Source organism: Ambystoma mexicanum, chromosome 8 (genome assembly GCF_040938575.1).
Source record: "Ambystoma mexicanum isolate Mex_15411 chromosome 8, UKY_AmexF1_1, whole genome shotgun sequence".
Classification (NCBI taxonomy): Eukaryota; Metazoa; Chordata; class Amphibia; order Caudata; family Ambystomatidae; genus Ambystoma; species Ambystoma mexicanum.
This window is the reverse complement of record NC_090929.1, coordinates 1,309,504,486-1,309,531,371: the sequence shown is the minus strand read 5'-3', so window position 1 is coordinate 1,309,531,371 and position 26,886 is coordinate 1,309,504,486. Positions and strand designations below refer to the sequence as shown.

The 26,886-nt window shown below is 42.4% G+C and overlaps 1 protein-coding gene across 3 annotated transcripts in view; it reads right to left on the bottom strand.

Moving 5' to 3' along the window:
* STK32C (serine/threonine kinase 32C) overlaps positions 1 to 26,886 on the bottom strand; it is a 2,128,976-nt gene that overhangs the window by 203,228 nt on the left and 1,898,862 nt on the right. For 2 of the 3 annotated variants that reach the window (XM_069611418.1, XM_069611420.1), the window contains exon 11: positions 5,036 to 5,103. In XM_069611418.1, coding sequence (XP_069467519.1) covers positions 5,036 to 5,103 — 68 coding nt within the window. Of the gene's footprint in view, positions 1 to 5,019; positions 5,104 to 26,886 lie in introns of all 3 variants that reach the window. The other variant, XM_069611419.1, reaches the window with a different exon arrangement.

Below are 26,886 nucleotides of genomic sequence, written 5' to 3'. Positions count from 1 at the left end.
TGTAATCCAGAACTTGCACAGCCCACATAGATCACGGTCCACCCTTCCCCCAGGACTGTTGAGAAGGGGCACTCTTTTTAATGAAATTGTATTAAATACAGATGTGCACTAATTTCTCAGTGCACTTGATAAATGGCATTTGTGATTCCACAGAAGCCCTTTTTATCCCATTTAAGCGCACTCCACGTTCAGTGGGACCACCACTAGGCCTACTCTCACCAAATCTGCTAAAACCTACACCTGCCACCTCCCTAGTCACACACCAACTATGGGCTAGAGAGGAACCGCACCGTTTGGGCACCATTTAGTAATCCTACCTCCTTATCCCCTGACAGGCGTGACCGCGCCTGTTGACAAAATGACAACTGCACCCTAAAGAAGTGGATCCTTCCACCTCTTAATCTGAGCCACTAAGCTCCTCTGATTTGGTAAGCACGGCATCCGCCTTACATAGTATTCACAACTTCTCTCTGCTAGATCTTTTGCTGACCACGTACATTCTGACACGTTCTTTGTCTGTTTCACTCCTACAGACCACATAGGACCCTCCACTCGTAAAGACACTCCTGTCCTGATGAGGGCCTACACACTCCCTAGCTGTTTAACCAGTATCTGGCACTCCTCGCCCACCGCATCGCCGCTCTCTACCCCAACTTCCAGTGCTATGCGGACAATACCCAGCTAATTTCCAGGGCTACCCTCGGCCTCCTCCTCTCCTTCCCTCATCTCTGACTGTCTGTCTGCTTTCCAGGAATGGTGTGCCCCCAATGACCTCTGCCTTAATGCCAGTAAGACTGAGATCCTACTCATTGGCACACCCACTCCCTCCTTCCCTGCAGCTCTCTGGCCAGCCTCCCTTGGCCCCCTTCCTGCTCCTACCTGCAAGGCAAAAAACCTTGGGTTCATCTTCGACTCCACACTCTCCTTCTCTCCTCATATATCTGACGTCTCTAAGAAGTCACACTACCAGCTGCACCTCCTCAGAGGTATTCTTCCCTTCCTCTCCTTCCCCCAGAAGCTCACTGTCTCCCGAGCCCTGGTTCTCTCGAAGCTGGACTACTGTAACAGCCTCTATCTTAATCTGCCTGCCTTCACTCTCCGCCCTCTGCAACTCATCCAGAACAGAACTGCAAGACTTGTCCTTGGCCTCAAGCGCGGGGACCGTATCTCTCCAGGACTGAAATCTCTACACTGGCTCCCAGTGGCTGCGAAGATTAAGTTCAAAACCCTCTGCATTGTCCACAAGGCCTTCTGGGGCCTGGGGCCTAAATACCTTCAACTCTCTCTTCCTAAATATCTTCCTTCCCGAGACCTTCGCTCATCCGTCTCCAACTCCCTCAGGGTCAGCCGCTTCTCGAAGCATCGAGCTGGGGGTAGATCTCTCTCCGCAGCAGGGGCCTCCCTCTGGAACATCCTTCCTGCCTCCCTGAAACTTGAGGAGAACCATCTCCGGTTCCGGAAGCACCTCAAAACCTTCCTCTTTGCTTCTGCTTTCTCTCTCCCTCACCCCTGCTAAATTCTTCACTGAAACTGCACTGAATCTGCAACTGGGCCACTCTCAGTGACCTCGATCCTGGGCCCAGCCACTCTCCACTTGCACTGCCTCCCTGGCAACCCCTGCACTGCAGGACTGTCTCTGTATCCCTACATCCCCCCCTTCCCAGCTCTTGTCTGCACTTACCTTGCACTTGCCACCAGCTGGCCCTATTTATTTATTTTTATTCTACTTACTTTGTACTGCACTTCCCCCCTCCCCTTCCCCTTGCACTTCTTCCCTTCCCCCTACCCCTGCACTTGCGCGATCTGAATGACACCTGGCCTAGTAGGATCGTTGTCTGTCTTCCCCTTGTTCCCCCCTCCCTGCCTCGTCGCGCCTTGAAACACTTGTGTATAGGCGCATTACAAATGCCATATCATATAATATCATATCATTAGAGCTCACCTAGCTCCACGCAAAATGGCTGAAACACTGTTGTGTTGACATGTATTGTATGTTGTTGTTCAACTCTTGATTGTGCCCACACTCTTTGGGCCCTCTACCTGTCTATGATTCCACTGAATTCTCTAAGCTTCCTTCCCAATTAACCTATAGAGAATGAACAAACTGTACAAGTAGATGTGCGAAATATTGACTACTTGATCATTCGTACTTAGGTACTACACTTTGTCTGTCCTCAAATGTGAATGTCCTATGTTTTTGAAAAATGCCAGTGCATTACTACACCACTGCACTTCAAAATAAAACCCTTTTGTGCAGAAGAACAGTTTTATGAGAATTCTGTGACCACCCACACAAGGGGTTACCCACTCAGGGTGTAGCAGTGGTTACTCTTCAGCAGAGATCAACCTGACCTTGCTCATTTGATTTTTGATATTATTGCCCTCTGCCACCTCCTCTCCCTCTCTCATCTCTGATTGCCTAACTTCCATTCAAGATTGGTGTGCCGCCAATGATCTTTGTCTGAATGCCAGCAAGATGGAGATCCTCCTCATAGGCACACCTCCACCATCCTTTCCCCTCACTCTCTGGCCGCCTTCCCTTGACCCTCCTCATATGCCTACTTGCAAGGCTAAGAACCTGGTGGCCATCTTTGACTCCACCCTTTCCTTCTCCGCCAATATATCTGAGGTCTCTAAAGTCAAATTTCCTACTGCACCCCCTCAGAGGTACTCAGCCTTTCCTCTCCTTACCCCAGAAGGTCATGGTATCCCAAGCTCTGGTTCTCTCTATGTTGGACTATTGTAACAGCCCCTTTCTAAATCAACCTGCCTCGCTCTCCGCCCTCTGCAACTAATCCAGAACAGGACTGCACGACTTGTCCTTGGCCTCAAGCCATGGGATCGTATCTCTCCTGCTCTGAAATCTATCCATTGGCTCCCAGTGGATGCAAGGATTAAATTAAAATCCGTCTGCACTGTCCACAAGGCTTTCTGCGGCCTGGGTCCAAAATACCTTCAGCTATCCCTCCACAAATACCTCCCCTCTCAAGCTCTTCGCTCCTCTACCTCTAACTCCCTCAAGGTCAGTCGTTTTTCAAAGAAATGAGCTGGGGTTAGATATGTCTTCGGCTGGGGCCTCCCTCTGGAACAGCCTCTCTGCCACTGTAAAACTTGAGGAGAACCATCTCCGGTTCCGGAAGCACCTCAAGACCTTCCTCTTTCCTTCTGCATTCAGTCCCCCTCTCCCCTGTTGATCTGTTCTCTCTTGGCACTGTGCACCTGGCCACCCTCTGTCCTCCGGGCCCAGGTACCTGCTCACCCTGCCACCCTCCCGCACTGCCTCCGTGCCACCACTTGCACTGGGGTCTGTATCTGTAACCATACAGCCCTCCCCTACTTCTTCCTGCACTTATCACACCTACCCTGTCTGCTGTCTTAAACCTAGCACTTGCAAATTGCTGGCTGCAATACCACTGTTTGTTCCCTTTATTATTTATTTATTATTTATCTCTTTCTCCATTGCTTCGCACTTTCCACTTCTCCCCCTTCCATGTACTTTTCTCCTGCCCCTTCCCCATGCACTTGAGCATTCTCAATGTCACTGGGCCTAGTAAGATCGCTGTTTTGTTCTCCCCTGTTCCACTCCCTTGCCTTGTCGCGTTCTGAAACACTTGTGTACGAGTGTGATAGAAATAAAAAATAAATATCAATATCAATATCAATGATGCTAGCCGGGCATACATCACCTGAGCAAGAAGAGGGTTTGATATTGCTGACATCCTTTATTAGATCACCTTCCGAGATTTTGCTGAAGCAAGACTCATCAGTCTGGAGGGGCACAGCTGACAAAATGGATTCAGAATTGTTGACATCCTTGTCTGCTAGATCTAGATTTATACTCTCAGCTTCAATCTTACCTCAATGAGAGTTGAGTTTAAAAGCAAAACCTTGTTGGATTTCGGCGCACAATGCATCACTTTTTGGGACAACCAGGAAGGTGCTTGTTTTGCCCTCACATGTATTCAGAATAGCAAAAAGTTCTTTGCGAAACACGATTTAGCAGAAAAGATTCCATCTTTGAAATGATCCCGTTTGGCGGAAATAATACAATTCTTATAATCAGCAACCGTGTTGCAGTATGTGGTAAGATTCAATTGGCAATGCATTTCCGCCTAACTCTTTCAGCCTGCCTCTATTTACCTGAGCTCAACAAGATTGTCAGAAAAGCAGGTTGTCAATTACATGAGTGGTGAGTGACATCGGGAAATTGCTCCGTAAGAGAGCAAATCTCAATAGAGTAGATGAGATTACTCAGCAAGGGGGGCAGTGTTTACAAAAGCTTCAGAAGAAATCCTGAGAGTAATCCTGACTTTGGTGACAGTTCTAGGCCCTCCATCATTGCTCCCTTTGCTTCGTAAGTTATAAAGCATTCACCAGTTATAGAGCAGCTTTGCGCTCAAAGATGTTGGTGCAAATTTAATAGGCAATTAGTTTAGGGGCCTCACCCTAGAACAGAAAATGTAAGTTTTGGATGCAATACGGGCCAAATAGATTGAAAGGCTCCCCTCCAAAATCAAAACAATTACTCCTTGCAGCCCTCAGACAGCGGACAGCAGGTCGAACACTTAGCACTGCACTTTGCCCAAGCTTCGCACACTCCCGGGTTTAAATAATTCCAGGTGACCAAAGGGGACTGTCTAGATAATCCAACAAAGAAGTGCAAAAAGCCAGAGCAGACTGAGTAGCAGCCAAACACTGCAGGCTGCACGCCAACACTTAGCGGTGCACTTCTTAACCTTCCATTGGAGTCTCTACACCAATAACAAAAAGATGTGTGTTTATTTATGTAGACATACCTGCCTTGGAACAATGCATAAAGGACAGATTAGTAATTTCCTCGCTTCCGTTTTCCTTATTTTAGCCTTGCTTACAACAACATTCACATTATTCATAATTCACACACACACTTAGTTTCGGTAAACAAAAGCTGGGTAATGTTACAGGTGACCGGCAGCAATCTGTTCCATATAAGCCAGAGGCAACACACTAGTCATGGTTTCTTCATATAACAAACATTACCATTGGCATGACTCACTTTTCTCTGTTAAAAATGACAAATTCTTGCTGGATCGCATCGAGGCACTCCTGAAGATAGTCATTTTCCTACAAAAGAAAGGAAGCAGGTGAGAAACTGGCGCAGCGAGTCTACGAACAGCATGCAGCTCTGGCTATTGTGACTTCAAGCTATTTGAATAAAACACTAGAAAACCAGAAGTGAAAAAAGGCAAAGGCTTTCAGACATCACTTTCTCCATGGTGGATTCCAATCCTATCATTAACAGAATAAATTCAACGTTACTTGTCTTGTTTGCACAGGCACAGCTCTGCTAGTTGGCACTCTATTATACAGAATGCTTCCCTAAGCAGCGCCATCCATGGCCATTAACAGTAGTGTTCCAGATGGTGACATTCAAGGTAACAAAATTGAAAATTGTAGATGACAGCACATTCTGCATAGTAACGTGTATGTACATGGAGCACACGTTCAGTTGGCTTTGTTTGAGCTTGTTGTTCTAGTTCCTGGCTCTCTGCCTTTCAGAAAGCAGATATTCTGTTATGTAGAATGTTTGGCCTTTGATTCCCCAAGTGTCAGATAACAATCCTTTACTGTATTATGATTGTATGCTAATGATTTATAATGCTGGCCAATAACTGAATGTTTTAATAGGCGAGGTTCAGATGTCTGTACTAAGCCAATTACCTGATCTACTCACTTGTAATTGACCTGTATAGATAAACGTATTGCATGGTTTCATGTACTCACAAGGAATATATGGATGTATAAAACGAACTTAATAAACTCGACTTAAGTTAAAAAATCATAACAATAATGTACTGTTCTTAAGGTATCCTCCAATTGCACCAGAATGTCATCCAGTCAGGTAGGAGACCATTGTCTGAGAGTAAACAATAGCTGCTAATGCTCTTGTTACACCCTTTAATACTTGGTTATATTAAATGCATTTATAGTGTGTTTACAAAAGGATGTGTTGTGGTCAAATCTAAATACTGCGGATGAAGGGAACCCCTAAATGTTATCAGCATTCAAAACATGAGGTGCATTGTTTTCTAGGAAAATATTAACTTCTGTTCAAATGAATTCCCCAATTTGGAAACAATTGCTTTCCTAAAATGATTTGCTGGACTGAGCTTGGCACTGTATAAATAATATCCGATAATTCAATGGACAACAACATTATTTGCCTGCATTATGTAATCCTGGTGTTATAAAATAGGTTTTAATGCGACAGCCATTTTCTTGTACATCTGAGACCACATGGCACCCACCATAAAAAGCCGGGACTGCTGACCTCTGTCCAGGCAAATTATCTTTAATTCTGCCTTTATGGTCCACTGCGCATTTGCAGTCTTGGGTCCCAGTTTCATTCAAGAAAGGTCCAAACTCTATGTCCCTGGCAGACAGCTACAGTCAGCCGACACGAGATGGCTAGTCATCTCCCATAAAAAGAGACAAAAGATGGGTAGCACTATCTCGGTACATGCACCATTACTGTGAAACTCTCTTCCAACTGCTCTGCATCTCATTATTGATAATCTTCAATTTTCTGAATTGCTGGAAACTACCTCATTCCACCAAACATGTAGTAAAGTCCCGCTACTCTAGTTCTTCTAGTGCGAAGGGGTCATCCCAGGTGAATGATACCTGTACAATTTGACTACATACAGAATTTCATATGTGCACAGCTTCATATAGAAATGGGATGCCCAGTTTCCACGAGCATGCAGCATTGGCAGATGGGCTAACTAAAGCCCTAGAACATACAGCACTGGCTCAAGGTCACACAAAGTTTGGTTGAGTGGGAAATAGTTTTGGAAATACATTCTCCTGTATCCACAGTTACCAATACAGTCAATAAACCACATAGTCTAAGTTGGAGTGATCATTATATGCAATTTTTTAGTTTATCTTCACTTAATATGGTACATACACCGCAGAGAAATGCCTCTCTAAGCTATCGATCTAAACCTGCCTTACTAAAATTCCCCACCTCACGACTGGTAGCTAATTTACCTCTCTTGGTCAACAATGCTGATTGTGGATTTCTCTGGTTCCAGTGCTCCAGTGCTGTAATAGGTTGCTGCTGATAATTTAGCATGCCCCCATGAAGCGGATGGACTGCAAAACAATTTTTAAATCATGGTATTCATCTAACTTACTGGCTCTAAAGAAAAAGGATTTGGTTATTTTACATGACCCTCCCCACCCCCACTTACTTACCTGCAGTGGCACACTTTGCTGTGTGCCGCCGACTCGCTGTGTCCCTGCGTCGCCTGTTCCCTTTCACTTCCATGATCAGGAACCAGTGCGGCAGGGTCCTTTCCTTTTTTGTTTTTTATTCTTTTTTTTACATAAGGGGTGTCTCCTATGCAGGGGACACCCCGAGTCTGAAAATGCCGAACATGGGGAGCGAGGGACAACCTTGCAACCCCCGCTCATCATGTTCTGTATTTTTCCATTAGTATGAATGGTACAGGCCTTTTTCAGGCTTTTGTACCATTCGTACAAATGGATACAGTCTTTTTGACCGTTCCCAAGAAAAAGCAATAAGAAAAGAAAAAAAATTGGTGGCATTATTTGGAGCTAGCTCATTGAGCACATTCAGCCTATGAGAAAGGGATTATTCTAGCCAAAGAGTCTTACATTCAGAAGCAACTTATGGTAGCAACCAACAAACAAAAGAACATCTTTAGGACATCAAGAATTTTATTCAACCCTCTTTTTTGTCCTCTAACCTTATCCCTTCTGAAAAATCTGCTTCACAATGCTAATGTCTTTTTTAATCTCTTAAATCGTAGGCATTCAAGATAAACTCAGCAAGCCACATAACCCTAACCCTGCTAGTAGACAAATAACAGTAAGGACCTGGATATACAGAACAGCCGCCCACAGTCGGAATTGTGTGCTTGACCATCTCAATTAGCTCCAATGGTCGCTCATATTATGAACCTATTCCTTTCTCAAGGTATATTGCCAACATCATTCAAGAATTTTTTAATCTCTCCTCTTTTATAAAAACTTTACTTGAATCCCTCTATTTTAATAATTTTAGGCCCATTGCTAATTCATCTTGGATTGTAATTGTAATTGTGTATTTATATGGCGCTTATACACAGGTGGAGTGCTTCAAAGTGCTTCAAAGCGGGAAGAGAACAAGGGAGTAGAGTAATCATTCTTAGTCCTTGAAGTTTCCAAATGATCTTACAGTAAAACTAGCATACTAGGCCTGATGGCATTTCTACTGTGCAAGTGCACAAAGTGTTACAGTTGTGACCAAGCTAGAGAGGGGGACAAAACAAAGGGATGGGGACAGGACAGATGAACTTTCTAATCCTAGTACATTAGGTCATGCATGCGTACAGACGGAGGTGCGACGAAGGGGCGGGAACATATCCAATCCAGCAAGGCCATGAGTTAAGTGCAGGTAGGTTGCCCCGCTCATGGAAGCGAAGGTTAAGAAAATGGTCACTGTAGAATCGCAGGACTATATGGAAAATAACAAAATCCTAGATCTCTTCCCATCAGGTTTTCACCCATCCATGGTACAGAATCAGAGTTTTTTGCAGTCTAGGATGACATCCTAGCAAAGGAAGATGATGGCCAGATGTCCCTGTTAATTATGTTGGGCCTGGGTGCAGTCTTTGACACTGTAAATCATGAGAAATTGCTGTACCGCCTCCATAGTCTTGACACAGAGGACTGATCAGACTCTTAACTGGTTTAAGAGTTTCCTCATTGACTGTGGAAAAATAGTTAATATTGATTCCTACACATGAGTACCTATCAAGCTTGGTGGTGGAGTGCCTCAGGGTTCACCTCTGTCCCCATTATTGTTTAATCTGTATATGCAACCCATGATGATGATTTTACAAGGGTTTCAGCCACAATATCGTTCATTGTGTTAACGTGTTCTGGCCCCTCCTACACCTTCCATGCCCTGGTAGAAGTTTTAGCCAAAGTCCATGACTAGGTGACCAGCAACAGCCTTCAACTTAACCACTGCTCAGCTGGAATCACTGATAACTTTCTCCGTACTCCTAGCCCTCCACAACTCATTGGGCTCCCTACTTCCTTTGCATCAAAGGTGATCAGTTTGGTGATATAGTGAGACTGTGACCTATCTTTCTCTTCTCAGATTAACAGTCTCTAGAGCAGCTTTCTTTCACCTTCAGTTATAAAAGAGGCCTGCCCTTCATCCCTAAAGAATATTGGTAGTTGGTCACCAGGACTCTTATCAACTCTTATATTGACTATGGCAATGCTCTTTATTCTAGGTAACCGAACAACCAACTAGGCAGGCTCCAAGAGATTCAAAATTTGGCAGTTATCTACAGGCTCTGCTATCACACCATTCCACCATTTCAATGAGAACTTTAATGGCTTCTGGTCCAACAGAGGATACAGTTTAAAATCATCTGCTGGGTCATCAAGTGCAAACTGGGCTTGCCCTCAACGTACTTGCTTGTGCTATGGAAATGGCATCAGCTGGGTAGGTGTCTTAGATCAATGCATAGCAAACCTTTGGTTCTTCCTCTCCTGCATTGTTTCTCCTGGGGCCCCAGAACTTTAGAACAAGCTTCCAGGGGAGTTTCTTGAGGTGGATAGTCTTTTGACATTCCGCAATAAAATAAAAACTTTCCTCTTCTGCTGATCATTTCACGGTTGTATAGTCTGTCTCTTTCAGTTTTGATATCTGTCCCCAGGTACAAAATCGCCTCTCTGGTTCCTTTGGAATTTTTTAAGGCCTGGCAAATGCTCAAATACACATACAAATCTGTTCTTGCTGAAACAGGTCATTATGTCCCCAGTACTTGATTCTCCACTGTAAGTATGGACTCCAGCATTATACCTTAAAGCTTAGAATTGGGTCTATGTCATTCTAGGAGACTCATCTTACAGGTGATGAACCAGATTTTTTCTTTGTCCTTACTGTACTACTATTCATGGTCCAGAGCGTGATCCCGCCTGTGCTTTACCAATATCATAATGTCTTTTAGTGTAAAATATTTAAAAAATACAGCAACTTAAAATAGGCACAGAACCAGACCTAATTTAATCACATTAAATTTGATGGCTTCATACCCACCTCAAAAAACTACACCAAATCACTCGGATTCCACATTGACTGCAGCATCTACTTCAAGAACTAAAACAACATGTTGAGTACAAAGCCTATGTTACCAACTCTCCTTACTCCAGAAATGCAAGCTCTACGTTCCTGAAGTGAACTTCATGACTGTTGTCCAAAGATTAGTCACATCTCATTTGAATGGTGGCTATCCCCTCCCTCACACTGTGGCACCCCAGGAGAGTCTACAGTATGCAGATTCCCATCTTATCGAAGGGCTCAGGAAGTACAACTGCATCTCAACCCTGCAAGCACTACACACAACCCACCCCTGATTAAAGAACAAAGAATATGCAAACAATAGGAAGATGAAGCACTATAGGCAATTAATCAAGGGTGAAAGGATATAATAACCACAGTGTTTGTAAAAATAATATGTTCTGGTGCAAAAAGGGAGTAAAGTGACCTAACCAGTCAATAGCGCCCAAAGATGGACCTGTGGGACAGGTAGTATTTGATAATACCTTCTGTGGTTCTTGGCGGTTCAACAGCCTTGAAATAGGCTTCTCAGTGCTGTTTATGCAGTTTGACACAGATCGGGTACAGCAATCGTGTTCTAGACAGTCAGCAGTGTCGAGCATGGGTCGAACAGGAGCTTTTTGCAGTTCGAAGTTGATGTTTGAAGAAGGGGGGATTGTGAGGGCCACCAGGGTTGATTTGACCTTCTGACCATCTGACCAATTGATGGTGAAGATGCTGGAGACTCAATGAACAGTACGGTTTGAGTGATTCGATGCAGTGCCCAATAGTCAGGGCTGGAAGATCCACCAGTGTCAGTTTCACTGCCTATGAAGGTCATCAGCAAAGATGCTGGGGTGAGTAGCAGTTAAAAGGCAGCAGATGCAATAAAGCGCATGCATGCCAAAGGCATCTCCGAAGGGTCCTGATGGTTGATTCGGTCGACCGGGCAGTTCAAATTGTTTTGACAGTGAATGCACAGGGATCCTGGTTGTCTTGACTCTCAGTTTGCTGTTAGTTACAATCCAGGGACTCAAAGATAAATGTAATCCTTGTTCTCCATCTTCCCCACACGGGGGTGGCTATCACACAACTGTAAACATCCTTCAACACAGTGAGGTCATGGGCACCATTGTGAATGGCAAAGAAGAGGTCCTGTCCAAGCAGCAGTACACCCCAATGTGCCCAGGAGATGGTTAGGGCACAGAGCTTGCCTTGTCTTTCGAAGGAGCAACTCTCCCAATAGAGGCCCAATTAATTCCTCCACAGGTCTTTGTTGAAGAGGTAATCATTGAAGGAGTGTGAGACCCCATCTTTTTAAAGGCAAAAGCCCCTAGGTGATTGGACCAAAGAAAGCCTGCTTAAGGAGTCTAATCTCAGTTCTTGGTGCTTTGAGCAACAGGTAGTGGAGGGGACAGAAAGGAAAGACGGAGGTAGAGATAAACAAGATGGTAGACCCTTCCTACAGCTGTAAAGAGCGCCCTCTGTCTAAAATAAACCTGCCGCCTTCCCGTCTCAATAACATCAAAGGCACTTTTGGGATGTAGCACGCTGGTGTGAGGCTACTTATTTTGTAAATGTTTGTTCCCTTTGATTCATGTTCTCATGACAGTTTCCTGTGGAGTGGTTATCTATCTGGGAAGAGTGTTACCTGCCCTCACAAAGGACACATGAGAGACAGCCCCAGCAGTTCTGCTGGCAGCAGCAAGGACTGCCTGGCGAGGGGGAATAAATATATTCCTTTCACAGCTGAGGTGGGCTCCTAGGGCAGACATATGTGTGATATCAAATTGATGTCGCTTAGATAATTATGACAGGTGATAGCCACCATACCTCAAACTCAGAAATGGTTTATATTTAAAGTTTAAAATGCTATCCGGATCACACTTGCATCCCTTGTGTCCAACTAACTACCGCCCCATCTCTATCACTCCCTTCCTTGGGAAACTTCTGGAGAAGCTAATCTTCCCCCAAGTGACCCAGCATACTAAGCTTGTTGGGTGCCTGCATGATCATCAATCTGGATTCTGAGCATCCAGAGGTAACACAACTGCTCTCCTGAACATCTGTGAATGTTCTCATTCTACTTGGTCTCTCCTCTGCATGTGACACAGTTAGCCACCCCATCCTCATAAAATGGCTATATGATTCTCCTGGTATCTCAGAGTGGGCACTGGACTGGCTGACCTCCTTCCTCACTGACTGTCCCTACTGGGTTATCCTGCGCTCTTTCTCCTCACACACCTCTATCTCCACCTGTGGCATTCCTCATGGCTCCAACCTTTTACCATGGTTCTTTAACATCTATCTTGCTCACCTTATTTCCACCTTCTCCCCTCACTTCCACTGTTATGCAGATGACACCCAACTCTTCTTCAAACTTCCTTCTGATCCTTTCCATATTTCCTCTAGCATTCCTGACTACCTATCTGCTATAAAGTACTGGTGTTCCTCTAATGATCTCTGCCTCAATGCCAGCAAGACATTCCTATTGGGCCTCCTGCTCCCTCTTTCCTCGCTTCACTCTGGCCACCCTCTATGGGCTCTCCCCCTTCTCCTTCTTCTGAAGCCAAAAATCTTGCAGTAATCTTTGACTCCTCTCTCTCTCTTTCCTCCCTCACATCTTGGACCTTGCCAAGAAGGCACATTTCCAACTCCACCTCCTCAGAGGTATTCTTAATTTCCTCACTTTTCTCCAAAAACTCAATGTCTCTAGAGCTCCTGTACTCTCTAGGCTGAACTACTGCAACATCCCCTTCCTTAATCTACCCTCTTCCTCTCTACGCCCCTTCAAGCTTATCCAGAATAGTGCTGTGTGACTTATCATTGGCATCAAGCCCAGGGACCGTATCTCTCCAGCCCTACAATCTCTCTTCTGGCTCCCAGTTGCTGAAAGGATCAAATTCAAATCCTTCTGCATCATCCTTAAGGCTGTCTGGGGCCGGGGGGCACTTGATCTACAACTTGCTCTCACCAAATACTCAACCTCCAGATATTTACATTCCTCTGGCTCCAACTCTCTGCATGTCAAACACTTTGTTAAGCAGCAAGCTGGTGTACGATCTCTTTCCTCGGCTAGCTCCCTCCTCTGGATCAGCCTCCCCCTTCCTCTCCATCTTGAGCCAGATCTCCTCGAATCCCGGAAGTTCCTCAAGACTTTCCTCTTCACCTCCTCCTTCCCCCTTCCGTGCTAAACACCACAGTCGCCAAGTTTGGTGGCCTGAGCCCTTATGTGTCCGTCTGGGTCCTGTCCTTCTATCCTTTCGTCCTCAGCCTCTGCACTCCCCCCAGCACTTGTCTTTGGGCACCAACTGTCCTGTGTTGTCACACAGGCCTGCACTGATTATATTGGCAGGTGATCACTCCTCACCAAGTGATCTCTGCCAGACACTTACCTGCTGACTGCAATTGCCTCTCTGGCACTTCCCCCTGTGTGGAACCCCAGCACTTACCCCTTCCCTGTGACTTCTCTCTCTGCAATTACACACTCCGAATGCTCACAAGACATAGCAGGACCGCCTCTGTCTGTGTTATTTTATTTGCTTTTTGACCCCTGTTCCCTCCCCTTTGCCCTGTGGGTGCTTTGAAACACAGTTTCTTGTTATATAAACACCTTACAAATGCACAATGAATAAATAAATAGTTACATAATTTTTCGGGACAGCGGTACGTATCGTAAATGCAGTCCCTGTCCTACAGAGACTTAGCTATCATTGCAGCTGTCAGATGTGTACATGTGGCCCTGGAACCTGCTCTGTGCCACTAAAATTGATTTTAATAGTGCGCCCAATAGCCTCTCTGTGGAAAATTGAATTTAGATATGGGCCCAATATCCTCTGTGAAAGCTGCATTTAGAAGTATGCCCAATAGCCAAGCTGTGAAAGTTGCATTTAGAAGTGCTACCAATAGCATCTGTGAAAGTTGATTATAGAAGTGTATCCAATAGACACTCTGGAAAGTTGCATTTAGAAATTTGCCCAATAGCCTCTCTGGAAACTTGAATTTAGAAGTGTGCCCAGTAGACGCTCTGTGAAAATTGCATTTAGACGTGTACCCAATAGCCTCTGTGAGAGTTACATTTAGAAGTGTGCCAAATAGCCTCTATGATAAATTGAATTTAGAAGTGTACCCAATAGCCTCTGTGTGGAAAATTGTACTTAGAAGTTTGCCCAGTAGCCTCTCTGGGAAAGTTGCATTTAGAAGTTTGCACATTGAAAAAGCATATAACACATCATATCACACCACCACGCTTACTCTCTCCTTTACATCACCACTCAACTAGAACACAGAGATACTATGACACCATTCGGTATAACTGTTCTCATACGAACATCCGCCACTTACTCCACATCATTCTATGTAAACACTGCTGGTCTCACACCCCCAGCCAGGCGTTTTCCTCAGGCCTAACGCAGCCACATCCGTTCCGGATAAATCCTGCCAGAACAACACTTCTCCTGATCTCTCAACCACCACACCTACTGATAAGAAGCAGCTATTACACGAGTACAGCACGAGCTGCACACATATCTGGTGCTCACACGCACCTTTTGACTCTCCCTACTCTCTCTACTGATCTGAACTTCGGTTCCCAAGGGCGTTCAACCTACCAGCGCCTTCAGACCATACCAATGGTACATAAGGCGCTATATAAGTGCAAAATAACATAACATAACTTGAGAGCAGGTGCTGTAGATCAGGGTACTGATCCAGCAGGGCACAGGTGTTCACTATGCTTTTGCCATGGAATTTATGAAAGGGCAATCAGGGTGATCAGATTAGCAGATTAGTCTTCCTGAGAGGGAATTACCCACATTTTCTTACTTTGGTAAAACACAGGGCATTCTGCCACAGTTTAGCGTGTTATAAGAATATATAGTGCTTTACTAAATGTCATGGGATTTTTTTTTTTGCCAGCAGTAATATGGTACACACTTATAGTTAATTTTGTGTTGCCAGTATAACATGATTTATAACACAGCAAAGCCAAGCTTGAAACTGCAGAGAATAAAGTTCACCAATTTTTCTGTGATGCCTTATGTATGAGATTACATTAATCATATAACTGACTATCTTAATTAACATTTACTAAACACTAATTCTAACTCCCTAACATTATAAGGTAGTCTCATGTGCAAAATGCGGTGAAAATACATATTTTGGTAGCACTGATATAATTCATTTTTAAAAGTACACTGGCATTTATTCTTTTTCTTTCTCTCTTTCTGTGTTTAGTTTGCAGAAAACAGAAAGCATGCACGGCAGGAAATAAAATTGAAACAGTTGCTCAGTGAAGCAAGGATCCCATTGTATAAAAGTGAAGGGTGGTTCTGAAAACATGATTTTAACCTGAATTGAGGAAAGTGTCTGCAGACCTATCACATACACAAAGTAGGAAGGTTCAGAGTTCTGCTAATGGGAAAACTTATAGACCAATGTCAGTTCGTGTTGACTGGGCTGTGAAGACAGAAGTTCATGGTGTCACAGAGCACTGGCTTGAGAGTTTCTCGCCGTGCTTCCCAGACACCCAAGATTACAGGAGCAGTTCGTGCTGACTGGGCCTGTCTTTGTGAGGCGAGTGAAGCAAGGTCGTGTGGGGGAACTTCAAACAAACACTTTTGGTAAGGAGATAAGTTAAGTGAGGTCACTGTGTACGGTCGCATGGATGACTGAATTATAATACAGTGTAGACAGGATAGGAACTCCCCTGCATTTTTACTTCATAATGTTCAGAATGTGGAAGAATTACGTCATGTTTTAAAAGGCTTGTTTGTTCTGTATTCTCTTTCTTTTGTTTTCCAGATGATGATGTGATGTTTTTATGGTAAGAACTAATAATTGTGAATTGTATTTGTATATAATATAATGAGAATATATAAAAACAAATGGTTTAGTTTCATCTTTGCATCTGTGAATTTATTCACATACTCATATACCTATAAAGTATACAGTACAGGGGAGGTCCATTTCTCTTCAGTAGTGCATTTGTCAATTTGCACCTGCAGGTAAAATAACAACCCAGAATAAGCTGATAATATTCAGTGATAAAGCAGATTTGTGTGTGTGTGTGTGCCTTCCTTGCATGTTGTTTGGAAGGAATCAAATATAATATATAGATTGCTGGATGTCCATGAGCCAGTGATGCCTAAGGGCGCATAGATCGCTGGTATAGATAAGTCAGTGATACCGGCCGCAAACTGTAGATGGCACCCTAAATAAAATTAGGTGGGTTTCTGCATAGGTCCAAGGCTCTCTATAGACCACTGGGCGGTACTCTAATAGAAAGGAAGGTTTTGTTTTATGATGGGGTTATAATATAGGGAAGTAAACTATGCTCACCACTAAATACCGCAAACAATATATCACTAGATTCCCCAATATAATATAACAAGTTATGGTCACTAAAATAATATGAGGCCAAATCCAATCGAAATGCAAGGCTAATTTACCACCAAACTACCGCTCATATTTTGACGGTAAGAAAATACTGCCAAACCCCAAATTTACCCCAATAAGACAAAATATCCTACATATATGGTGCGTTGGCTGGGAAAAGTGGATGTAGAGCACCTACTGAGCGTGGCAAGTGTGTCTCACACTACCATACGTGCACTAGAGGGAACCCATTTTATGAGAGCAGTGTGACACTAGAAGTGCATTTCAGAATGTCTCAAATGGAGGCCACATTCCCAGAGCTAGTGCAATATCTGGAGGCAAAGCTATGTGCACATGGGACATGGTCATCAAATAATGTGATGCACAGAATGGCATGACTGCATATATGGTGATGTACAAAAAAGAACATTAGACAACATCTTTGCAGAAGGCAGCATCATTCAGGTCTGCCTTTTGAGACTATTAAATGCAGCTGATAAATATGCAGAGAAAGATTGTCTGATACGGCTATGTGCCAAGACATGGTTCATACTAAATAGGTCCCTGTGAATGCAAGAAAATGATACCAAGCTGATTAGCAGATTAAGAGTTGAACTGAATGGAACAAGTGAAAAAGAGGAAAAGTTAAGAGCAGAATTTGAGGTATGCCAAAAGGACATGCAGTCAAAATGTAAAGATCTTGAAACTCAATTGTCTCAAAGAAAGAAACAGTTTGAGGATAGTGAGCAAGAATTAAAACACTAGAAAGTGTTGGTAGATCATATTAGACAAGAAAAAGATGAAGTTGTTTTGGAAATGCAGGTTTTACAAAGAGAACATTTTGAGAAAGAAAGTGATCTTCAGAATGCTGAACAGGAAATGGTTAAAATGTTTCAAGAAAGAGACAAGAGAAACAAAGAATGCAAATAATGCCAAATGCAAATGGGCGATATGCAAGAGGTAATTAATAAGATGAGTGATGAAAACAACTATTTGCATAAGGAGGCAGATATGCTCCTTAAAAAGTGCAAGGATTTGGAACAGCAAATACGCATTTCCAGGTCCCAGGACAGACGACAGGGCACCACATTCAATGGAGTTGAGGTGAATTCTATTTCTGCACAGAGAACTAGTGCACCAGTGGCTGGGCCGGTGACTGAACTTGGTTGCAGCGCTCTTGGGGGATTTTACGCACCCATTGAGGGCCGACACCAATCCCATACGCCTGAAACCAGGGTTGAATCACAAAGTAGTGCAATTCCATGCATAGCAACGAGTAGCCCCATAAACATAATGGAATCAATTAAGGCTCTGATCAAACCATTTAAAAAGGGAGGGAGTGCTGTATAGAGGACCACTTAGAGGCGGTACACAATATATTTAAAGCCCTCCAGATACCTAAGGAACAATACAGGCAATACTTTCACTTAACTCTGGATGCTCCCACAGCCAGTATCATTAGAGGGTTAAATGAACAGCAGAACATGACATGAGCAGAGTTTGAAAAAGAAATTAGACGTCATTTTTCTCCTTTCCAATCATTACAAGAGGCAAAAAAAGTTGCCTACACAATTACAGCTGGGTCTAATACGTCACCTCAGCAATTTTTGCAAGATTTAAAAAGAGCTTTTCCTCGCTTTGATGTATCTTTTGACCCCAATTCCAATGAGTTTAAAACTGCTTACTTCGATGGGCTACAGAAAGATCATATCACAGTTAGTCCGTGAATTTGACCGTGACAAGTCCCTTGAATGGATTGTGCACCAAAGTGCAAAACTATATGAGGTGCTATATTGCCAGTGTAGAGAGAATGATAAAATGAAAGACACTAGACCAAAATCTAAAGAATCCTCAGCAACAGTGATGGAGATCAGGTCAGCCAAAATGTCCCTTGAGTCTGTTCAAAGTCCAGGTAAAAATAATGTGACACCTGAACAAAGTGGTAATCAACAGAGGTTGTCATTCCCTGCACCAATGTTTCAATCACATGCTCCTGGTAATAGGGAAAGCCACATTAGCCCTAGGTACTTAGGAGACAGGCAGCGAGCAGGATATCGGCCTGATATGTCAGGTATGAACAATAATTAAGACAAAGTCAGGATCAAAGAAATAGTGGTACCTATGAGACATTGGGGACACAAAGTAGACTTGATTCTAATACCATGATATATGTTAATCAGGATAGACCCCGATACGTGGATCGATTTACTGAAAATGGGAATCAGCATAGGGGACAATACTCACAAAATGAGAGACAGGACATGAGGCAGAGTATGAATTATACCCCACATCAATACAATGAATCACCCCCACCAGGGGACTACAACTATAGGATGGGTGCACCCCGCTCCCCCCCACATATGAATCAAGAGCTCAGAAACAATCCCAATAGAAATCATTCTCCTGAGATATATCAGAATAGATTCAATCAGGGGGAAAACAACCAATATCGACCTAGGCCACAGAGAGAAGATTCTAGAGAGATGGAAAGATTCCAGTGTCTCGAGGCCCAAGTGAAAATGTTGGCTGAACAAATAGGAAAGCTCTTTACGGCACAAAAACAGTCATCAAAGGAGGGGGCAGAAAGTAATGACCGGGTGGTTTCTGATAAGTGACTAAGGGCCTCATTACACGGACGGCGGTAAGGGTTAACGGTCACCGTTAATGGCACCGGTGACCGTTAACCCTTACCGCCGTACTACGAGGTCCCTTTGCGGGTTGGTGCTTTAACGCCTGCTTTTTGCAGGCGTTAAAAACCAACCCGCTAAGGGACCTCGGAGCTAATTACGGCACCGCAAAATTGCGGTGCCGTAATTAGCGCCTTCTCCATTCCCATAGAGCCCTATGGGGCAGAAATGGGAATAAGGAAGGGCAATGGCGGAAGGGGGATTTACCGCCCCACCAACCTTGCAATGGGGCGGTAAATCCCCTTTCCGCCAAGGCGGTGCCGGTATTTTACCGGCATGAGCCATGGCGCTAATAGCGCCATGGCTCACCGCCTTCCGTGTAATGAGGCCCTAAATATTAATAATACCGCAATGCTAAGAAAACAGATTGCCCTGATTTGGTTTTGCATAATTACTCTGAGATGCTTAATGATTTAAAAATAAAAATATATGCAAATGAACATGTGACAGAAATTGCAAATACATCTAAAAAAGAAGTTCGATTTAACCTAGAGTTAAATCAAACATTGGAGATTTGCACAAATGAAAAAGGAAAACATGAGATTCCAAAAGAGCAAAGGGACAAATTTAAGAAAGACAACTCATGCATGGATAATACAGTTGAACAGGGAGTAAGTGGGGATGCTAGAACGCTTTCCCTAGACAATCAAAACTAACCAACTACAGGCAGAAAGAATAAATACTCAAAAGAAGGGTAAAGATCAATCACCTGAAGAGTTCTTTGAGCCACAGATTTTTGAGGAAGTTAAAAAGACTGGTACCATGCCAAATAACCACAATTGCACAGAATTAGAAAATGACAAATCATCAAGTAATGTTTCTATGCATGTTCAGTTGGAGGATTGTAGTGTGAACTCTGATGATCCCTGGATGGAAGGGCGAACAGTGGCCACACTCCAAAGGACCTCTGAATATGGGGAAATAAGTAAGGTTTCCCAAACGGAAGTGGACAAAAAGCAGGGAAAAATGTCCTTTCATTTACCAATGTGTTTAGCCAAAAGTGAGAAGGGGCTGAGAAAGGTGAGTCCTGAAATCAGTAAGAATTTGCACTTTTTGTGTGTATTAGAGGAAGTGGAAGACAGGTATTATGCTCCCATCACTGTGGAAGAGAAATGCAATACGTTTGCAATGATTTACACTCGCGCACAGGCCACAATTATGTCCAAAGAGTTGGTAAAAAGTATCAAAGAAGGGAGATCTCCACAGAATCAGATCACAGTGAGGCAGAGTGAAGGCCCAGTACATAACTTTAACGGTGAGGAGGTGTCTATCGTGGGTGTCACTGAGGTTGACATAAAGTTAGGAAAACACAGAATGAAACAGGAAGTATTGATCACATCTATTTGTGAAATTCCATTCCTAATGGGAACAGATTGCTTGAAAAGATTGTCTCCTCGCATAGATGGGGTGAATGGATTACTGTGGTCCTTAACCAAAACATCATTGAGATCTAAGAAAATAAAATCACAAAACAGCAGTATAAATGAATGCCACACTGTTGCCAAAACGAATGATGCAGTAGAGGTATACCTACAGAATAGCTGTGTACCTAGCGTCACTGTCATTTTAATGTGTCAGGATAAAATACAAAAGGAAAAAGAAAAGCAATCTGTGCAGATTTATTTGAATCCCAGAAAGAAATGGCAAACTGAAATAGATGAGCACATGTTGCGCTTCTGTTTAAAAGAAAAGAAATGCAAACAGAATACTATGCCTAAAACAGACACAGAAAAACACATTACCAATCCTGCTGAAATACACATGGAAGATGAGCAGCCATGGGTTCACATTGGTATAAATGGCCATTCTAAAGTGATAAAAGCTACCTTAGCGCTTGAACAGGAAAGGAGCTTTATTAATGAGAAATTCCTGCAGAAAATAATGGAGAGGGAGGAGATCCCAAAGTTTAGAATTAAAAACCAATATGTCTCTGGTTTGGACAATCCAGACTTTGAAAACCGAATTGAGGAAGAAGCATGCTAAAGATTAATATTGGGCAGAAAACCATCTACCACAATGTGCGGATAGTGCGTGGGCAATAATATCATGCACAGAATGTGTATGGTGTTAGATTTCCTTAATCAATAAATATGGTACCGGCTGGGTGGGCCTGCACCTGAATTTGGGGACAAGACAAAAGGCTTATCATTGCACACAACTGGTCGCATATGCAATTGAATTACAGGTGAAGAAGGATGTTACCATCCTGCATTCACCAAGCAGGCTACTATAACACTAAAGTGCAAGAATGGACAGCAAATGAAAGATTCTGATGCATTTGTGTGCTTAAATGAATCCATGAAGCAACAATGCCTGGATTATGAATACACACCATTGATAGATGTTGGGGGAGGATCTGCCAAACTTATGGTGAACAATAAAGGGTATCAGGATATTCATTTAGAGGAAAATTCTTCATTAGGAATGGCCATACAAAAATCACATTATACTGCAGATTTCAATAAGATGGTAATTGAAAATATCCCTGAGAGATATGAAGATGCACAGGGCGAGTTGCCAGAATATCTGGATTCTCAGCCCAAAGGGATCTTTAAAATTCAATCTGTGTACCCTTATGATTCAAATGAGGCAGTGTGCTGTCACCAAGAGAATTGTATAGTATGAGTAAATGAAAATGAAATAGAAAATCAGCACATTGAAGTGGAGGCTAATATGCCAAAATATTTAAGAGTGGCAGCTTTACAGTGACACACAGCCACAAAGTTGGAAGAAATCACAGAGATTCCTCCACTGAAGGATTTCCCAGAATTTTCAAAAATGGTAGAGCAGCAGACTTTGTTAGCAGATGCATGTGATAGCGATGAAGATAAAAATGAATTGAGGAAAATATTTGTGGAATTTAAAGACGTGTTTGCCAAAGATGCATATGATTGCGGCCTAACTAATTTACATGTTGCCACATTACCAGAAGGGTGTGGTAGGTAGAAATCCAGTATTTGTGCGCCAATATAGATTACCACTGGCATGTTTAGAATCATTGGCAGAAATAATAAAACATTTGGAGTCTAGAGGAATTATTAGGCCCATTCATAGCACATCCAAAACTCCTATTTTGGGTATGTTAAAGCCAGATGGTCAATGGCGTCTGTGTGCAGACTTGAGAGAATTAAATAAAAGGGTACCAGTGCCCAGATGGCCACTGCCATTCATTGATCAAGGTCTTGCTCAGGTGCATGGCTCAAAGGTATTTACTACATTAGATCTTACATCTGGATATTGGTGTGTGCCACTGGCAGAGGATATTCAGAATTTATTTTCATTTTCATTTGATAAAACGTAATATGCATGGGCTAGAACACCATTCGGGTACGTCAATAGTGGGAGTGAATTTGGCATATTTTTGAGAAAAGCTATGCCTGATGCAGTGGAAAGAGGAATTATAGTTTATGTGGTTGATGTCTTGATAAAAAACAAAAACATAAAATGCCATTTTGATGAAATTAGACATGTTCTTGGCCAATTGCAAAAGGCGGGTGCCAAAGTATCTTTAAAGAAAGCACAATGGTGCAAAAAAAAGGTGAATTTTCTAGGCCATGAAGTAACTGAACATGGACTAAACCCACAAAAGAAAAAGGTAGAGGCCATACAGAAATTAAAAGACCCTAGAAATGTGAAAGGTTTAAAACGTTTCTTAAAAATGACAGGATATAACAGGAAATGTATTGAAAATGATGCTGAAATTACTCAACCATTAACTAAACTTTTGAAGCTGAATACGCCCTGGAAATGGGAAAAGGAACAATCTGAGGCGGTTGCTAAATTAAAGGATTGTCTCATAAAGGCACCATGTTTAGCATACCCCATAAAAACAGGGATTTCTTTATAGAAATAGGTTTCACTGAACATTGTATGTCAGCAGTGTTATCTCAAAAACATGATTTGAATCACAAAACCATTGTTTATGTAAGTATGGCTTTTTCTCAAGTTGAAGTTAAATTCAGTGAATGTGAAAAGGCCCTTTTGACCACTGTATGGGCGTTGCAGCATTTCCGCCCCATTGTTCAAGGAGAGAAGGTAATCATTGAGACAAATCATCAACCATTGCAGTTTTTACAAAGTAAAAGGATTAGGTGGGGCAATCTAGCAGAGTCCAGAATGACTTCATGGACATTGGCATTGCAAGGCTTTCCTGTAGAAGTGAGGTATGGCCAACATAAAAAGAGCCCAGTTGCTCAAGGATTAGCAGATTTACATGACTGTACAGCTGAGTCTGTATCAGATGAAGTAGAGGTGTAAACTAGTTTGCAGGAGTTTGAACAACCATCACACAAAGCTTTTGATGAAAAGACATGCAAGAATTTACAGACTGTATATGGTGACGGTTGTGCCTTTCACATTGAAAATGACAGTAATAAACAATTGGTATCAGGAATAGGAAATGTCTGGTTGAAATGTGAAGACATTCCTAGTATAGGGATGAGAATTGGGGCTAGGAGTAGTCAGGTAGCGGAATTGGCAGCCATTTATAAAGCAATTACTACTTCAGTTGATAGTAAATTCAGTGAAATTGTCCTGGTGACTGATTCTGATTATGCACAAAATAGTTTTGTAGAGTATTTGCCTGGCTGGAAAACAAGAGGCATGATTACATATAATAAAAGGCCACTCAAACATGGTAAAATGATACAGGTCATAGACACATTAGTGTCAAAGAATGATTTAACAATATACTGGAGGAAGATTTGTGGACATTTAAAAACTCCAGGAGAAAAGGAGGGAAATGATAAAGCAGATCACTTAGCCAAAATTGGGGCTGTGATTGGAGAATTGCTACCTATTGAACATTTAATTGGTGAAATACAGATAGATGCAGTTACACGCTCTAAGGCTCCAAAAGAGGTAGAACAACCAGTAGTGCAATGGAGTTATGATACACCAGATCAAGATCTGATTAAGGCGCAAAAAGATGATCTGATTTTGGGAATCTATTATAATCATTTGATGGATCCCGAACGAAATCTTTTAACTGAGAATGATTGTACAGGAAAAGAAGAGTTGAAGGTATTGTTAAAGAATAAAAAACGAATTGGACTACATGATGGACTCATGATCAGGGAATCCATAACAGGACAGATACAGTGAGTGGTACCCCTTTCATTCAGAGGACTAATGTTACACCATGCACATGATGCAATAACAGCAGGACACAGAGGTTCACAAAAAATGGAAGAGATCCTAAAAGATTATGCTTATTGGCCACATATGTCCCAAGATGTGGAATTATATACTACGGGGTGCCTAGTATGTGCACAATTTAAACCCGCTTCACTAATGCATAGAACTCCGCTGATGAAAAGAGGCTTAACCCTTCCATGGTCAGATTTGCAAATTGACTATGTAGGGCCTGTAAAAAGGTCGAACAGAGGGAACCGTTATATTTTGAGCGTGGTTTGTTTGATGTCAAAATGGATAGAGTGTATTCCTGCACCAGAGTGTAGTGTGCAAACCGCAGCTACATTACTGGTAAATCATATATTTTCAAGATTTGGGTTACCACAAAGAATATAATCAGACAGAGGAAGTAATTTTAAAAGCGCTTTAATAAGCAAGGTGTGGCAGATACTAGGGGTGAAAAGAAAACTGCATATTGCATACAGACCCGCCTCTTCTGGGAATATTGTATGTTGCAACAGGTCTGTTGTGGAGGTAGTAAAGAAGTTTGTAGCAGAGGCAGGTTCCAGCTGAAATTTACGATTACCCCTGGTTTTGATGGCAATCAGATCGAGTCCTGCAGGTATCAGCCCTCATGAGGTGTTAACAGGAAGGAAAATGGTACTGCGACAACATTTATTATACAGGACACATGAACAGACACTGTTAGCACATCTACAGTTCACGAATATATGGAAGAACTGAGGAAGCATTTACAACATGCATTTGCTTTTGTGCAGCAGAATTCGGAAAGGGCTGCTGACAGTGCAAAATCATACTATGATAGAAAGACATCCGTGAGAGAGTATAATGTAGGGGATCAGGTATATAAATTTCATTTTAGAAAAGGTAACCATAAAAATGTTAACTTTCTGGTGATCTTGCAGGGGCCTTTTCAAATTGTAGATAAGGTGTCTCCAGTGGTTTACAAAATATTGAAGACATGAAGTCAGGAGACTTGAGCAAGTAGGAACAGCTTAAGTACCCTGAAGAAATGGAAGGGAAGACACAGTGACTGTGATAATAGTATCCCACATCATAAAAAGTAAATAGTTATGGTAATTATTAGATAGATAAAGGTAGATGTTTAGCATAGATGGTAAACATTGACAAAAGAGGCTGAAGCAGATTGAAGTATTATGATACAATGTTGAGAAATATTTTAATGTATAATGGTGTTGTGTATATGTTTATTTTCTCTCCAACATGTGCTTAATTTCAGCGGAAGAAAGCAGAATGTTTTGGATTTTTTTTATGATAGAAAGGGTGAAAGTGGTATTATGCTATGTACTTAATCTGTCTCTTTTCTATTTGATTTAGAACGACTAATCTATATTTTGAGGTCGGAGGTCGCAGGACTGGAGGACACGAGAGATGAATGAGTCCAGGAGTCCGTGGGAAGAAATTCCAAAAAAGCCCCGGGCGGGGTCAAACACCAAGTCTATAAAACAGATGTCATTGATGTTGGCACTAGCGACATGGATAACACTTTTAATGATTGCAGGGAACCTCAAAACTATGGAAGCACAGGTTATCATTGAGCCCGGACCAGCATCTGGCATTGCGGTGGAAGAAGCGCCTGGGTTTATCATGGCCAATAGAAGGATGATCTTTCAGAACATATATATACCCATGAATCCTGATAGTTTGATGGAAAAACGCTTTAACAAAACTGGGATTGTTACCAATCAGACTAAAGAGTGGCTAGAAATAAGAAAAGAGGATGCTAAGCAGACAAAAAGAGATATGTTAATGCAATTAGAAAAGACATTTGTGAATTCAGCAGATATAAAGAAAAAGAGGGGAAAGAGAGGAGCGGTAATGCTTGTGGTCTCTTTGGTAATGTCTATTATTGGAGCTGTAATAGGTACTACAATGCCAACAGCCAATGCCATTTCAGTAGGGACATTGAGTGCTAAAGCACAACAGTTGACTTACAATCTAGAAATGATCCAAAAGACCTTGGATGCAATTAGAGGTGGATTGGCCGAACAGGTGAAATTTGTCAACGAAACTGCAGTAATACTAAATGAACAGGCTGAAATCATACAACATAGTACTAAACTAATAATCAAGCATGACCGTATATTGAATGAAATTTTGAATGTAATAAACCCTGTTGATAGATTGTTGACAAATTACATGAGGGAGGTACAAACTGCATTTTCCCAATTAAGGACATATACCGTTATATTTTGTTTCACAAGATATTGTTCATCAAATGATAGAATTGAAATTGATGCAGTGCAGGTAAAGGTTGCATTTGAAATGGGCAATTCAATGCCCCTATATGTGAATTTGGAAAGAATGGAAATTGGATTTTTGTTGTGCATCCCATATAAAGCTCCTGAACGTATTTATCAAACTAAGTGGGTACATAACGTGGAATTCTGGCAAGAAGGAAAATATATAAAAATGAAGACTCCAGAGGTGGTGCCCTTTCAGTCATGGGAGCCTGAGATTTGTTTGATCCCGAACCTGGAAACATGTATAAAATGTAAAGAACAAAATTACATGTGTCCAGGTAAACCATTTGTTCCTGATGCT